The sequence below is a fragment of the Cricetulus griseus genome, chromosome 7 (genome assembly GCF_003668045.3).
Source record: "Cricetulus griseus strain 17A/GY chromosome 7, alternate assembly CriGri-PICRH-1.0, whole genome shotgun sequence".
In the NCBI taxonomy this organism is placed as follows: domain Eukaryota; kingdom Metazoa; phylum Chordata; class Mammalia; order Rodentia; family Cricetidae; genus Cricetulus; species Cricetulus griseus.
Window position 1 is genome coordinate 82,248,460 of NC_048600.1, and position 15,745 is coordinate 82,264,204.

At 48.4% G+C, this 15,745-nt stretch overlaps 1 protein-coding gene across 1 annotated transcript in view; it reads right to left on the minus strand.

Moving 5' to 3' along the window:
• Nucleotides 1-8,099, minus strand: part of Ntn1 (netrin 1) — a 172,500-nt gene extending 164,401 nt beyond the window's left edge. The window contains exon 1 of the mRNA XM_035447480.1: nucleotides 7,082-8,099. Coding sequence (XP_035303371.1) covers nucleotides 7,082-8,099 — 1,018 coding nt within the window. The remainder of the gene's footprint in view (nucleotides 1-7,081) is intronic.
• Nucleotides 8,100-15,745: the final 7,646 nt, after the last annotated feature.

The following is a 15,745-nucleotide window of genomic DNA, read 5'->3' on the forward strand; positions in this document are numbered from 1 at the left end:
GTGAGTGCTGGAAATGAAACACCAGTCCTCTGGGGGAGCAGCAAATGCTCTTAACCCCCGAGTCACTTCTCCAGCCCCACAAACTTTTTAAAAGCAAATTAAGGGGGCTGAAGAGATGCACAAATGCCTCATGTAGAGAACCCAAGTTTAACTCCCAGCATGTATATTCCCAAGCAGCTCAAAATCACCTGTAACTCTAGTTCCAAGGAGATCCAATGCCTCTGGCCTCTACAGGCACATGTACATGCCATACACACACACACACACACACACACACACACACACACACACACAGAGAGAGAGAGAGAGAGAGAGACACAGAGAGAGAGAGAGAGAGAGAGAGAGGGAAAGAGAGAATTCAAAAAGAACAGAAACAAATTAAAATCCACTTCTGATCCAGGTATGGCTGGTTCATGCCTATAACCCCAGCACTCAGAAGGCATATGTTTGGAGTAAGACTAAGAACAATAAGAATATGGGAACACTAAAGTCACTCCAACCCAGCAGTCCAATCTCATGACAGCAGACAACTTAGAGGCGAATGGCCCTGTCCAGCAGACTGGCCTGGGCAGCTCACTTATTCCAAGCTCTATTCACAGCAACAGTCCCTGGGAGTCAGTTATAATAGGACACGGCTTTTATGTGATCAGTCTCAGAAACAAATGCCTCTGATACCCCCTGCTCTCTCCGATGTGCCCTGCAGACGAGTCCCCACTTGGTCCCTGTGTATACAAACTGCCCTTTGGTGGCAGCAACATCTGTTTTTGAAAGGCTTCTGTTCCTTGTGGCAATCTGATTAATTGAACAAAGCGCACAGAAAGTACCTCATACAATGCCTGGTTCTCGGTGGGGGTTTGTGGTCTGTCTTCAGGACTCAACCTGACAACTACCTGTGAATGGGTCTAAACTGTGGTTCCCGGGCCACCCAAACCAATGCTTGCCTTCCGAGGCTTCTAGAAGACATGCAGAATGATGTGTGCTACTCTCTTAAGTATTAGGCTTAAGTCCTGAACATTTCAAAAGCCCCCCAAGACCTCTTGTCTCCCCATAATGAAAGGCACTACAGAAACCCAAGGCTTGGTAGTCGCTTCTGAAAAGAAGGGAAAAAAAATTCTGGCCCACAAGATATCCATCCTTGTGCATCCACAGATAAGGCTCTTTTATAATCCAGTTCCCCAGAGAGCCATTTATTTTGGTGCAGTCAGTGTGCATAGCAGACACTGTAGAAGCCATCAAGATAACACCAATAACAACCCAGTGGACTTTTGAAGTGTAAACATAAAAGTCTATTAAGAATACAATGTTGGTTTAATCCCAAGACAAAAAATTTACTTAATGAAAAGCACAACTCATCTCAAGAAGGAATTATCGATACCAGCTGTGGGCAGCAAACGAGGGGATTCCTTCCAGGGAACATCTGAATTGCAACCCACTGCCTTTCCAATATTTACTCTGGACATAAAGTCTCAAATACCTTTCCGAGGATCTCATTTTTCTCCAGGAGGAGGAGGTCAGAGGAGCCTGGGCAGGGCTAAAAGGAGAGCTTGGCAGAGCCTGAAAACACAGGCCTGCTGGCCCCAGAGGGTTGGCCCTGACTTCATGCCTCCCTTCCCTGCACAGAGCTGGGAACAGCCCACTCTCTCACAGGCGCTAATGAGGACCCCAGCTGAGACCTCACTCCAGCTGCCTCGGGCCTAGAGAGATCAGTGACAGTGACAGCCTTGTGCTGCTGACTGTCCTAACAGTATCTAACTGACAACTGGAACACTGAATTCTCCAACAAACTCCACTTTTTAGCAACATCTTCAGCCACTTCCTAGGGTTTTGTTTTGTTTTTTGTTTTTACTATGTTACAGAGAAGCAATAGGGTGATGAGCCCTGGGGTATGAAAAGCACAGCTTCTTAAAAAGGATTTTTAGACTACCAGCTCAGCTTCACCTGGACCTCTGAGAACTACTACAGGCCTGAGACCAAGACTTGACCATCTGAGGGTATGGTGACACACAAGTTGTGGCATCCCAGCTGGCTGGGACAGGGAAATGAAAAGTTCTAGGCCATGGCACTGCAGAGATGGTTAAAAACACTTGTTCTTGCAGAGGACAAGGGTTCGATTCCCAGCACCCAGATGTTCCAAAAGCATCTATAAACATGCAAGCAAGGCACTCATAGACATAAAAATAAATAAAATATTTTTAAAAGTCATTTGTTTATTTGGTTTATTTGGTTTTGGTTTTTGTTTGAAGTTTAAAGTCAACTTGAACAAGTTAGCAAAACTTTGTCTCAAAAAAAAAAAATAGGCCAGACATAGTGTCGGATGCCTTTCTCAGAGCTTGGAAAGCAGAGGCAGGCAGATCTCCGAGTTAGAGGTCAGCCTAGTATACAGAGCGAGTTCCAGTACAGCAAGAGCTACAAAGAAAAGAGGGACCTGTCCAAAAAAACAAACAAACAAACAAACAAAAAAACAACACATCAACAAAAAATTATCGACAGTCAGGACATGGCTAAGAGAGTAGAGGATACTGCCACCTATCCTGACAATCTTAAAGGAAACTAACAAACCAGGAAACACATCATGGAAAGAGAATCAACTCAGCAAGTTGTTCCCTGACCCCCACACAAATCAACATAAGCTGAGAGGCATAGATGGTAATGAGGTGTTTATCCAGCATGCACTAAGACACAGGTTCAACAAATACAAACAAATACCAAAAAAAAAAAAAAAGACCTTCTTCAATTATATTTCTCCCTGTTCCCACCAGGCCTACTGGTGATGAGAGAGTGGTCATCTGCAACTTCATGGTTAAGTATCCATTAATACAACACAGGGTGGTATATTTGACAAGCCAACATACCTAAGGAAACTGCCTCCCATTCTAGCAAGAAGTAACAGGTTGCTCCTCCACCTTTCCTCCTGTGTATAAGTAGCACGCAGTTGTTCACTCTGTCAGTCATCTAGCCAGTCACCCCATCACTCCACGTGGAAGGAGCACGTGCAATAAAATGAAGCGTGATCAGGGGGCCCGGAGGCCCAGCTTTGCCACCTACCAGCTCTGGGCTTTGAGTAAACCATGCAATGAATGTCTTTAGGCCATGGTTTCCTCATCTCTGAAATAAGGACAATAATAGTGCCCATTATTTGCAGAGTCACAACAATTAAATAACTAAATTAATGTGAGTGCTTGGCAAAGAATAAGCCCTCAAGAGTTAATCATCATAATGACAGTAATTATAATAATTACTGTGAGTATTAAAAACATACACTCATTCACAGATAGGTGCCAGGCTCTGGACGAGCCAGCAAATATTTTTGGCCTTTTGATATAGTAAGGATCTTTAGCAGGGCATAGGATTCTTTTTTTCATGGCAACTCCTCCAAAGTAACCTCCCTTGCTTGACAAAAGATAAGGGTGTCCCAAGCACCAGGGCATACCTGCAGCATTTGGACTGCACCTCTCCTCACAGCCATGTTTAAACAATTATGAGCATTATGTTCCAGGTACCCATGACCATAGGAGGCCAGCCCAGCACAGCGCTCATCTTGCAGAGGCGCCTTTTGTGTGGGTTTAAGGTTACAGCTAGGCAATGCAAAGCCATAGAGTGAGTCGCAAAACGAGTTTTCATAATCTCAACCTGTCACAAACCAAGCAGAGGCTCACGCTGACATCCCCACAGTAAGATTAAACATCATGCTTCAGCAGGCACTAAATACTAACACAGCTCCCATGTCAGGGGAACACTGATTAAAACTGATGTCAATAACTTATGAAACACAATATGGTCTTCAGATGCTCTTTTGAAAGAAAGAAAAAAAGAGGAAGAGGGGGAAGGGTGGCCCAGTCATCCAGGTGGTTTAAAACTGTTCGTGTATCTTCCCTTCAATGTACACCCCTCCCATACACCATGCATGGGTGCTTCTTTACACAGTCAGTGTAAATGCACATGTGTACAAAAGCGTGTGAACGCTGCTGATACATATGGTCAGAAGAAAGGATTTGGTTATTCCACTGAGAGCTGTCCAAGATGGAAGGGTAGACATAGTCTTCTCTTTCATATTACTTCAAGAGCTCTTTCTGTCCAGAAAAAATCCAAAATTGCATTTAAAACATTGGCCCTCACAACAGTTCACATTTGCTCTGTAGAGAAACTTGCCTTGAAGCAATACTGAAATGAAAGCTCCACCTAAGAAAACACATGAGCTATCTTCACTGCTTAGGAATCTCTAAGTGCCTGGTCCTCCTTGGAGGATATTCAGTAGTCTAAATTCTTAGGGATTTTTGTTGAGGAGGGAGTGGAGGCTAATCTAGGGAATTGTCCCATTTGGGCCTATTATAAATCATATATTATTACTTCTTAAAGAAAAACCAAAATGGCATGGTGACGCTGCTTGATTTTTGTCAAGACTGGTATTTTTTTTTTAATTAAAAAAAATGCAATCCGTTGCCTTAGTTGTAAATAGTCTAACAGTCAGGGCAGCTTTACTTCATATGTCAACAGTGTGAAATTCACAAAATGGGATTATGTTGGGGGGGGGATTCGAGTTGCTGAAGGTATAAAGTTAGTATCTGAAGGATTTATTAATGTTTCTCCCAGCACAGTGCCTTCCAGGGTCTCAGAGCACCTGTCAAATACTAATTCATTCACATATCTCCACTACAGGGCCTTTTCATAAAAAGCTGGACCTTTAACTGTAAATCACTCCTAAATTGTCCTTGTTGGCTTTCTTTCTAACAGAATGATGGAAAAATCACTAAGACTTCAATTAAGATTTTATGGGAACTTCAATCTGATGTTCCCAGTCCTATCTACAAGGTATCAGAACATCTATTCAAAAAGGAAACTATAAATAACTTCAGTGGAATTGAGTCGGCTTGACTTTTATGAAATGACTGAATAATTGGCAAGATTTAAAGATGCTTTAACTACGAAGAATTAAAATAACTTCAGTAAAACCCTGAAAAAATATTGTTAGCCGATCATTTGTCATGTAGATTATGTACTTACTAGGCCTAATTAAACTTTTTGAACAAAAACCACTTGCTAATTACATTAGTTAATATGTTGATTGCTCAACTTGGCACAAAAAAAGGAGGGGGGGTCAATCCAATTTGTGTGTAGTTAGTGCTTTGGTAGAAAGAGAAAAATCCTAAACTGGAGAGATTATTTCATGTCTAAGACCATCATTATAACAAATAACAGGTTGTGTCTTCACAGACTAAGTGACAGAGAGAGATGGGAGTGAGGAGTGACCAATACTAAGGGTAGGAGGAACCCTCAAGCTAGTAATATTTTTGCCACAAATCCATATTATTCACCTCAATGTATCCACTCAGGTTTGTCCAATTAAAGCCCCAATGGTGGCCATACAAAGTCACCGTTCATATGCACATACAAACTTAAACTGATAGCAAAACCCTGGGAATCCCTTTAAATGCCAATAAAGGGCTTTTCCACACAAAAGGAAGAAAAGAAAAGAGGAGAGGCAAAGAGGAGAAGAGATGGGGAAAACTAACATTTCCCAGGGACCTGAACAGATCAAAGGCACTTTATTCTCCAAGACCACTAAGTCTGGGTGCGACTACTTTACAGAGGCCTGAAAAGTCTCACACTGGAAGCTAGTTCTTCTGTCTCTTGAAGGTTAGGGGATGTTCAATTAGGTCTGCCAAAGCTGGGACCCACCGCCTTTTTAAATGGGAGGCCCTGCAGAGCAACAGGAGGCGCAGGCGTCTGCAGACCAGGGCTCTTGCCTGGGCCTCTGTGCATCGACCCTCCGAGACATGTTTTCCATTCGCTTGCTCAAAAGTCTGCATCCACAGTCATGAGGCACAAACTATTCGACAACAATATGACACAATTAATCAGAACCAGACTTCAAAACGTGTGTTTGTGGGGACCAGCAAACTCTGCAATGTGCCTCCGAGGGCGAAGCGATTGAAGAGACTTGCACTGGCTCTCTGGGGTTGGGGGGGGGGGATCTGTACGTTCACAAAAGATGCACACCAAATGGTACATTATGGACTAAATGATTTTCATAAATGATTTAGACATTTACATCTAAAGCTGAAAAAGTCCTCTCTCTCTCTCTTCTCTCTCTCTCTCTCTCTCTCTCTCTCTCTCTCTCTCTCTCTCTCTCTCTCTCTCTCAAAACTGATGTCTGGGAGTTTCTTCACCAACAAAGTCGTACAATTCAGAAGTAGAACATACCCTTTCTTAGCTTCCTTTCTGACCCCGGCGTATTCACTAGCACCGGGTTTGTCAGATTTCTCTTTCAAGAATTGAAACTCCATTAAAAATCGAGACGAAGGGCCCTTAGTTAATTCAAAACTGTTCAATTTCACCAAACCCCGGAGCTAACAAAAAATCTGTTAGACTTCTTTTTTTGGACCAGGATTGAATTAGTTTAAAATAGTTACTGAGGCCTCCTTTGTAATCTGTAGATAGTAATTAATTGAAATCACATCACTCTCCTTTTGCTAACACGAACACGCTGTTCAAAAGGGGGAAAAAAGAAAAAGATCAAACCATAAAAAGACAAATGCAGGGTGCAAAAGTGACATTTGCTGGGTACCCAACTGGTCCCAAGCTGCAAAGAGTTTTTTGCCATCTCCCAAGGGATTCGCGATTGTGGTCGGTCCCCAACCGCGCGCCCAGCTGCAGCCTTAGGAAAGGGTGGGGGGAGGTGAAACTCAGGCACTGAGCAAACTAAGAGGAAGGCAGTGAATATGTTTCCGTTTGGATCTGGGATTAGAAAGACCTGTCCGCAAATTTCCTCCAAACCACTCCCTCCACCCCGACCTCCTGTGGCACTTCACCAGCCGCTTCTTGGTTTCGAAGAAGCGCACACCCCGGGCATCCACACCCAGTGCTGCCAGAGTGGGCAAACCACTCTGCTCTCAATCCTCCTAAGTCCCACACGTCTCGGAACGTGGTGCGTCCCACAGCAATTGTAACGATCCCGCAACCCACAATCCCGCGATTCTCGGACGCTTGGCGCCCGCGCTCCGGAAAACCCGCCGCTGCGAGGTCCAGGAGCCCCAGCCCGCGTCTCCACCCACCGCCCGCGGCGCCGCGGCGCCCCACTCACCCACGCACTCGTTGGCCTCGCGGGCCGTGGCGCGTTGCCAGGGCCGGTCGTAGTGGAAGGGCTTGCAACGGTCGCATTCGGGGCCGGCTGTGTTGTGTCTGCAGTCACACACCAGACTGTCGTCTCGGTCGCGCACGCAACGTGCCGCGTGACCGTTGCACTTGCAGCGGCCGCCAACCTGCAGGTCAGACACTGCGTAGAAATAGGAGTCGCGCGCCAGCTCCGAGTCATCTTCATTCTCGTCGCCAAACGTGTGCAGGCGGCTGAAGGCCACGCGGATGTCGGTGGCCGTAACCCAGTCCTGCAGCACCGGCGAGTTGTCGAAGTCGTGCGCCGAGGGCCGTCCGTCCAGCGTGCTGAAGGCGATCAGGCCTCCGGAGAGCGGGCGCATGTCGGTGTGCGAGTCGGTGCACACGGCCTCCTGCTCGTTCTGCTTGGTGATGGGCGCGCGGTGCGGCCGGTTGTACATCTTTCGACACTGCGTGGAATAGAACTGGAAGGGCACCCACGTGCGCCCATAGTCCATGGACTTGTAGATGGCCATGGACTCCGGCCGTGGCGAGCAGAACTGCAGGCTCACGTAGGTCACCTCAAACTTCTTGCCGAGCGACAGCGTGAGCGTCACGTTGTGCGGGAACTGCAGGTAGTTCTCGGACTGCCAGCACGTCAGGTTGTGCGGGTTGTTGAGGTCGGTGAGGAAGGCAGGCGGGTGCGCTTTCTTGGGGTCCGATGAGTTGCAGAGGTGGCACGAGCGCAGCCGCTCCTCGCCACGCTCGCTCACCACGCAGTAGCGCGCCGGGGGCCGGCCACAGGTGCTGGACACGCGCACGTCCTTGCCGAAGGCCGCGTTGACAAAGTCCGGGATGCAGCGGCGCGGGTGGCCGTTCTCATCCGAGCAGGGATCGGGCTGCGCCGCCTGGCCGGCGAACATGCTGAGCCCGGGCCCGCCGCGCACCGCGCCCACCAGGCACGCCACCGCCGCCAGCGCCGCCAGCGCCTCCCACACAGCGCGCATCATGCCGTGGCCAGCTTGCCCCGGCTCCGCTGCACCGAGGAGTCGGTCCGCCTGCCGCACCAGGCGCCTGCGGAGAGAGGGGAGCCGCGCTCAGCCAGCCAGCAGCCAGCCTGCCCCGCGCCCTACAGCCCTCCGCGGAGTGGCGGGCGACGACTGCCCGGCACCCCCGGGCACCAACCCCGGAGCTGCCTGTTTCACTCCTCCAAAGTCCCAGGAGCTCCCCGAGCGCGGGGGGCCTCCAAGCCTGAACAGCCCGCTCCCCTTCCTCCCGGCTACCCCGGCCTCCCCACAGCCTCCCCGCCAACCGAGGGGCATGCCCGCGCCCGTCTGCCCATCCGCAGCCATGCCCGCCTTGCTCCTTAAATCTCTCGGGCGCAGCAGGGCTCTGGGTTCCCCAATCCCGCAGGGCTAGCGTCCCTTTCCTCCCGCCACTTGGGGTCCCTTCTCATATGCCCCCTCCCGGTCGCGTCCCCAGTGAGGGACTCCGCGTAGGGGACTTTACCTCTAAGTGATGGCAAAAGAGAAAGAAAAGTTTGCCTGGCCCCAGCCGGGGAGCCCGCGCGCCGGACCGCAGAGAGACTCTGGCTGGCGGCTAGCAGGAGCGTCCTGTCTCAGCGCGGGCTTGCCAGCTCCATGCCCAGCGCGGCCGCCGCTGCCCCAGCCCCGGCCCCGGCCCCGGCCGCCTCCGCCTCTTCCTCCCGAGTGACTACGCGGCCGCCCGGCTCCCGCTGCGGTCGGAGTGTTGCCCTGCCCGCGCCCGGGGCGCAACACAACTTCAGGCTCGGCTGGCGCGGCACTCACACACGCACGCACGCCCCCGAAAGGCTCCGCCGCCACCGCCACCGCCCCCGCCGCCCGCCGCCGCACTCGCGCTGGGAAGTGGGGGCGGGGGGAGCGCGGGGGGCGGGGCCCGCCGGCGGGGGCGCCGGGCCAATAACGTCGGCAAGCAGCCGCCCGCTCGGGAGCAAAGTTTTAACCCCGGGAAAGAAGAAAGTTAAAGCCAACCGGCCCGGGATGCTCCAGAGGGCGAGAGCGAGCGGGTGGGAACCTGGGAGCCCAAGAAAGAACAGCAGAGACAAAGAGAAAGCGAGAGGAGCGCCCGGGGAAACCCCGGAGAGGGGGCAGGGCCCGCGCGCACCCTGTGGGGGTGGGGTGGGGGCGAGGACGGCTTTCTCCCTCCGAGTCCCAGCCAAACACATCTGTGTTTGTTTTCTTTTCTGCGCCGAGGTCCCTCCTTCCTCTAACCCAGCCTGGTGGCCCCGGGTGGCACCGGGCACAGGGCCGTGCCCCTATGGGCACTCAGCCCCAGAGGTGTGAGGAAGGGGAACAGGAAGGGGACATAAACTCTACCTGCTCCTTACTCCTGCCCCGAGGCCCTAGGGTATGGCGACAAGAGACAGCGCCTAAACCTCCCAGAGTTGTCACTCACTGCCTTAGGCCTATCTGTAAAGAACAAAATTTCCTTGCAGGCCTGGAAGCTGTGGTGGACTGGAGGCTAAGGGCCAAGAAGCTAGGACGCACCTGGATGGTGGCCTATTCAGGTCTGCCCAGAACCTCAGAGGTGGGGCCAGGTCAGTCCTCCCCGAAGTCCCCTGAAGCTGGGCTTCTTGGCACTTCCTTGCTACTGTTTTTTAAAGTGTCCCTATGGAGATTCCCACAATAGATTTGCAGAGTAACAGTTGACAACATTTTTCAGCTGAAGACATTGAGGTCTCAGGAGTTAGGGATAATTTGCCCCAAGTGTTCAGGCTAGTAAAAATCAAACCTGGATACAGTAACCTGGGCTCCCAGCCTGGGATGGTGGTGTTCTCCTGCGGGTGGTATGTTCCTGTCACTCCAGCTACTCTGGAGACTGAAGCTTCAGAGCTACTTAAGCCGAGGGGTTCAAGGCCAGCCTGGGCAACGGGCAGAGCTTTCTCTCCACATTTGTCAAATGGATAATCTCACCCAATTATAATCTCCTGAGGTATCCCCAGGCCACCCAGCTTCTGGCCTCATTCTCTGACACCTTAACAAAGGGACCTTGGACAAGAATAGTAACCTTTGACTGCCTTGCAGCCACAGCCAAAGAGTTCAGAGGTGAGACTCTGCAGAGCTGTGAATTTGAAACATGATTTCTGTTCAATTTATTTCTCATTTAAAATGTGTGATCCAGTAACAGACCTGGATGGAAAGCGCCAACCCTGGTTCTGGCCCAAGGGCTTCCTTGCTCTATGCACTAGCTCTATTGCCTGCTTCTTCTTCTTCTTTTTTTTTTTTTCCCTGTCATTTTCATAAACTCTTGAGAATCTAAGAAAGGGCCTCAAGGCTGGGCTGGCCCGTTCATTCTCCTTGGAAGGAGGCCTTCTGGTCTTCCTGAGAGCTGGCTACCCTTCCAGAGAGGGGAGCTAGCCACAGCCCGAGGAAATAAATCCATGTCATTGCAGGGACAGCCTGGACTCACCCAGAGTCTCTGGGGTTGTGTTTAGCTTTGCCTGCTTATGTCGTTTACCACTTTGTGCTGTTTATTTATGTCTTGGCTTGTGGTAGAAAGGACCACAGGTGACTTACAAGGGTACTTAAAACTTGGCAAAATAACATAAATTAGAAACGAAGTGAAAGGAAATAAAGAAATGTTTAACCATGGTGGACTTTGAAATCTCAGTGGTATGCTGGAAGGCGACAGAGCACTTGGGAGAACACAGTTTGGAGCCAGAGTGCCTGGATCCAACTCCTGCCTCTGCTGTGTGACTCTGGCAAGTATTTGCATCTCTCTCTTAGCCTTGGCTTCCTCACCTATAAAGGGGGAATACCAATATCTCTATCTCATAGGATCATAAGCACCAAATAAGCTGACACACACATACAGTTTGTTAATACATATGCATACGTAGTGTAATTACACAAAAACTGTCATATATATGCCTATGAAAATACACACAAAAAAACAAGGCTGCACATGTAACTTGCTGGTAGAATGCTTGCCTAGCATACAGAAGGCACTTGATTCAATCATTAATACTCCAACTAGGTGAACAAATAAATACATATTCAGAAATCCAGCCATGTGGTAGACAAAGAGATATGAGTTATCAGTATTAAATTGCTGAAGCTATGTCAAAAATTTTAATTATTTCAAGAGCATTTAATTATGTCAAGTTTCATGACATTGGAAAAAGAAAATTGAAAAAACGTGCATAATATAGGGTCATTTCTATTTTTCAAAAGTGTCCATTAGAAGACATTGTTAATAGTAATTATGCCCTGAAAGGGAAATGGCCAGTGATTTTGACTTATCTTTGCTGATACGTTCTCAATTTTCTATAATACAATAGGAAGGAAAGCTAAGAAAGAAAAAGCAAGGGGAAGACAAAGTAGACATGGGAATAATGCCAACTTGCACTCTGGGATGGCCTATTCGCCTCCTGTGGGTGGGCTACCAATTTGTTCCTAAGCTTTCCCGCAGCCAAAGTGAAAAGGAGACCATGTCCCTTACACAATTCCCAGTGTCCATGAGATAAAAACAGACCTATTGCTCAAGAGAATTACAACTCTTCTTGGTACTAAAATCAGACAGGAATTTCTCCTGGGGGGCCTCATAAAGGGAACACAGTGTGAGGTAATGAGCAAGCATCCCCATAATACTCACAACAGTGAGTTCCATGGGGCAGACCATGTGATCAGCCCTCCACATAAGGGGGATGGCATCGCAGCAGAACAAGTCAGGAAAACACATTTCTGCCAACGAGGGGTCTGAAAGAGACAAATTGGGGTACTCAGTTCCCTGACCTCGGTACATCTTGGAGTAGTTAAAAGACAGGACAGCAGAGTTTTTGCCATGCTGCTTCTGCTGGGAGCTTTCAATGAATCTTATGTGACAAATTTGAGAGACAGTGAGTTTGAAAGTGCCCTCCATGGCTTGTGTTTTTTTCTGCACTGCTAGTGGCTTAAACCAATGGGCTTTAGCAGGGGATGGGGGATAGCACTTTCCACTTTCATTACCTTCTCTTAAGATCTAACTTGATTTCCTTTAGCTCTTCCTGTTAGGCAGGACAGTCTAACCTTGCAATATAAGAAGCCTGAGTCTTCTGGAATATGCTAGAACTTCTCTACCTCCACTCAAAACCATCTTTTGCCACTTTTACATTTGGTCCATTTTGACCCTGCCCAGTAGTCCAGGCCTGTCACCTGTCTCTTTGGAGTTTGGAAATGAACCTCTTTTTTTCCCTCTCTTCTAGGCAAAATGGTCCCATTTCTTTCTTTTGATGGTTTTTATGGGACGTGCATTTGTGACCAGCCTGCAGTCTCTCCCAGTACACTTTTCGGTTGTCAATGCCCCTTCCTAAAGCCTGCTGCCTTTTGAGCAGACAAATGAACAAAACAGATGTCCAAGTGTTTCTTCTCAAAGTGGGGGTTATAAATACACCCCATGAAGGCATGTCGGTCTCCGAGCAGCGGGATCCAGGGTACAAATGAGTTCAAAACAACAGTAGAGTTCTTGGGTGAGAAAGCAAATTCCCAGGTGTTTCTGCAAGGAATGCATTGGGAGGGAGGAGTCATCATTCTGGGCTTACAGCCCTTCTTAACCTGCAAAGCTCAAGAACAAAACATGCGAGGGAGGGGAGAATGGGTCAGTGTGAAAACTTGGGAGTGGCCTGAAGAGAAGAATCTGGGGAGTCAGGTGTCCTAGCAACTGATGAGCAGGGGTGTTTCAAAGGCAATGATCACTGGCACATGCCTTAAAGGTCAAGATAAGATCTGAAGGGAGAAAGCCATTGGTGGTGACCTTGACAGGCTGTTGCTGTAGAGTGGTGGGGGACACAAGCCAGTCTGCCTTAGGTTGTGGAGTGAAAGCGAGGTGAGAAAGTAAAGATAGCAAGTGCAGACAGCTTCCAGTAAGTGCGATGACAAGCGGTAGGAAAGAGAGCAGGGCCTAAGCAGGAAGGTGATACGGGAGGAGGGCAGGCCCTGGCTTTCCATTGTTTATAAGATAAGGCTATTTGAACATGTCTTACGTGATAGGAAGGAGCCTGCAAGAGAGAGAGAGAGGTGGCAATGTGATCAGTCAGGTGGCCTGAAAGCGTCCCAGGTTTCAATGGAAATAGGAAGTGACACGATCAGCAGAGAGTGGGGGAGGGGCTGTTACACTGGAGGTTTGAGGGTACCACCTCTGCATTCATCCTTGTCCCTGAGATAAAGGCAATGCCTGCTGGGAAGAATAAAGGCCTCACTGCGCTTGAGGATCTACGTAAGAAAGACAGTGTGTAGTAACCCCACCCTCATGGGACACACACGTAAACACAGAACCTCTGCAGCCCCCGGAAAGCCTAGAAAGACAGCTGTGCTGCACAATAATTTGACCAGGAGCCATATGCAGTTATTTTAATTGCAGCATCAAGAAATTCAAATCAATGACATCTAAAGCTCAGTTACCCCTGCTTTGGACAATGCTGCTAAGGTGCATTGCTATGCTCTATGAAACTTCTTCCCGACAGACCTAATGAGAGAATCCAGGAAGACCAAAGAAGAAACATGGTGGGAGGTTACTGAGGAGGCTGTGACCCAAAACTGGATGCCAGAGATCAGGATTCCACAGGTGGAGCACACAAGGCCTGTGAGGACCAGTAGAGGGGGAAGGGTTCCTGAAGGAACAATGGCTTAAAGGAGGCCAAGGTGCTGTTTGTGTTGTTACCCAGGTGTTGAGGACACCTATGGGCAGCATCAGGCTGAGGGAGAGAGTCTCTGATCAGACCTAAGTGTCTGCAAAATGGGGAAAGAGTGGAACATGCCCAGAGTGGTTGAAGGGAAGTGTAAGAAGCAGAGCAGCCTTGTGGTGATGCTGGTCTTAAAGAAGCAGGACTCTTCGGGGGGGGGGTTGTTCCTGCTGTTGCTCTAATAAAGATGGAAGGATTACAATAATATCTATTAGGTACAGATAAAACCTTCCATATTAACTCATTTTAAGATAATTTCTTCTGGAACACTTTAATTTTTTATTCAACTTTAATTTAGCATCGAATGTCCATAAACTTTTATTTTAAAGAGCTATATAATAATTACGTCATACTTTTCAGGCCAGATGGTTCACTGCAATTATTCATCGCTGTATTGGCTTGACATACAAAAGCAACTAATGGGTACAGCTATGTCTGAATAAAACTTTATGGACACTAATTAATAAAAATCAAGATGGAGGGAACGTGGGTGGACTAGAGAGGGTGGCAGGCCCTGCCTTGAGCATCAGGGGTATGTAGTGTAGAGCAGAAAGAGCACTGTAGGAGGTTTGGGGGGGATGTTCCCCCTCCTCCCCCCCCCCCGGAAGGGTGGGCTGTGTGCAGCATGAGGGAGGGAAGAGCAGTCAATGAGGAGGATGAGGATTCAAAGGAGGATGTACCCAAGAGATGGGGCCTAAAGGGCTAAGAGCTTGGGAGGAAGAGGATAAGAAGACAGTACAGACCTGAGGGATGTGAGGTGGGTGTTGTCCATTTTATAAATAACCAAGAACCCTCTCTACCTTATGTATTTATCAATTGATTTTAGGGTTATTTTTAAAGATTTTATTTAACTTTGTTTTATGTGCATTGGTATTTTGTCTGCATTCATGTGCGTGTGAGGCTGGTGGTTGCATCCCCTGGAGCTGAAGTTACAGACAGTTGTGAGCTGCCATGTGGGTGCTGGAAATTGAACCCCAGGTCCTCTGGAAGAGCAGCCAGTGCTCTTAACTGCTGATCTATCTCTCCAGGCCCCCATTTTAGTTTTTATTTCAGTGTTTGGGATGGAACCCAGTGTCTTGTTCATGCTAAGTAAGTGCTCTACCCCTGAGCTATACACCCCAGCACACAGGTCATATTGTTTTGGTTTTTGAGACAAGGTCTCACTAGGCTGGCCTTGAACTTAAGATCCTCCTACTTCTGTTTTCCAAGTCCTGGGATGACAGTTATATGCCACTGCTGCCAGTATGGTTTTTACTTTTGAAACCAAACAGGTGCTGGGCCTACTGGGTGCATAGTCCTCTTGTGATCACTTTAACAGTCACAAGCTTGTCATCTTCGTAAGATTGAGTTAGGATTTTATTATTTCTATTTTACAGGGAGATCATTAACCCATTGCTGCTAAGAAGAACAGATGTTAGAACTCAAATAGTTTTATGGGGGCTAGAGAGATGGCTCAGTGGTTAAGAGTACTTGATATTCTCCCAGAGAACCCAATTTTGATTCTCAGCACCCACAAGATAGCTCACAACCATCAGTAACTCCAACTCCAGGAGATCCATCTCCCTCTCCTGAACTCCATTAGGCACCCGGCACACACAAGGCACATAGACAGACATGCAGGCAAAACCCTTATACACATAAAATAAAGTCAATCAATTTTAACTTTTAAAAAGAAGTCTGATGCCAGAGTTCAGAGGTCTTAGCACCTATGAACAAGGTGGGCTTGGCAAGGCTTGGTTCTTGGAGAGGAAGGGGTTCTTGAGGTCTGCCAGGGGTGTGAGCTGTGGCCTGAACCCACTACACTTCTGAGCACCTCTCTGCTGCAGTTAAGAAGACAGACCTAGAGGACTTAGTTCCTAGGACTCCAACAACATGGACTAGAAACTGTAACCAGAGGTGACATGCAGTCATCTGGCCTCCCTCAATTGACCATGTCCCCTTGAGAAATAGAAAGAA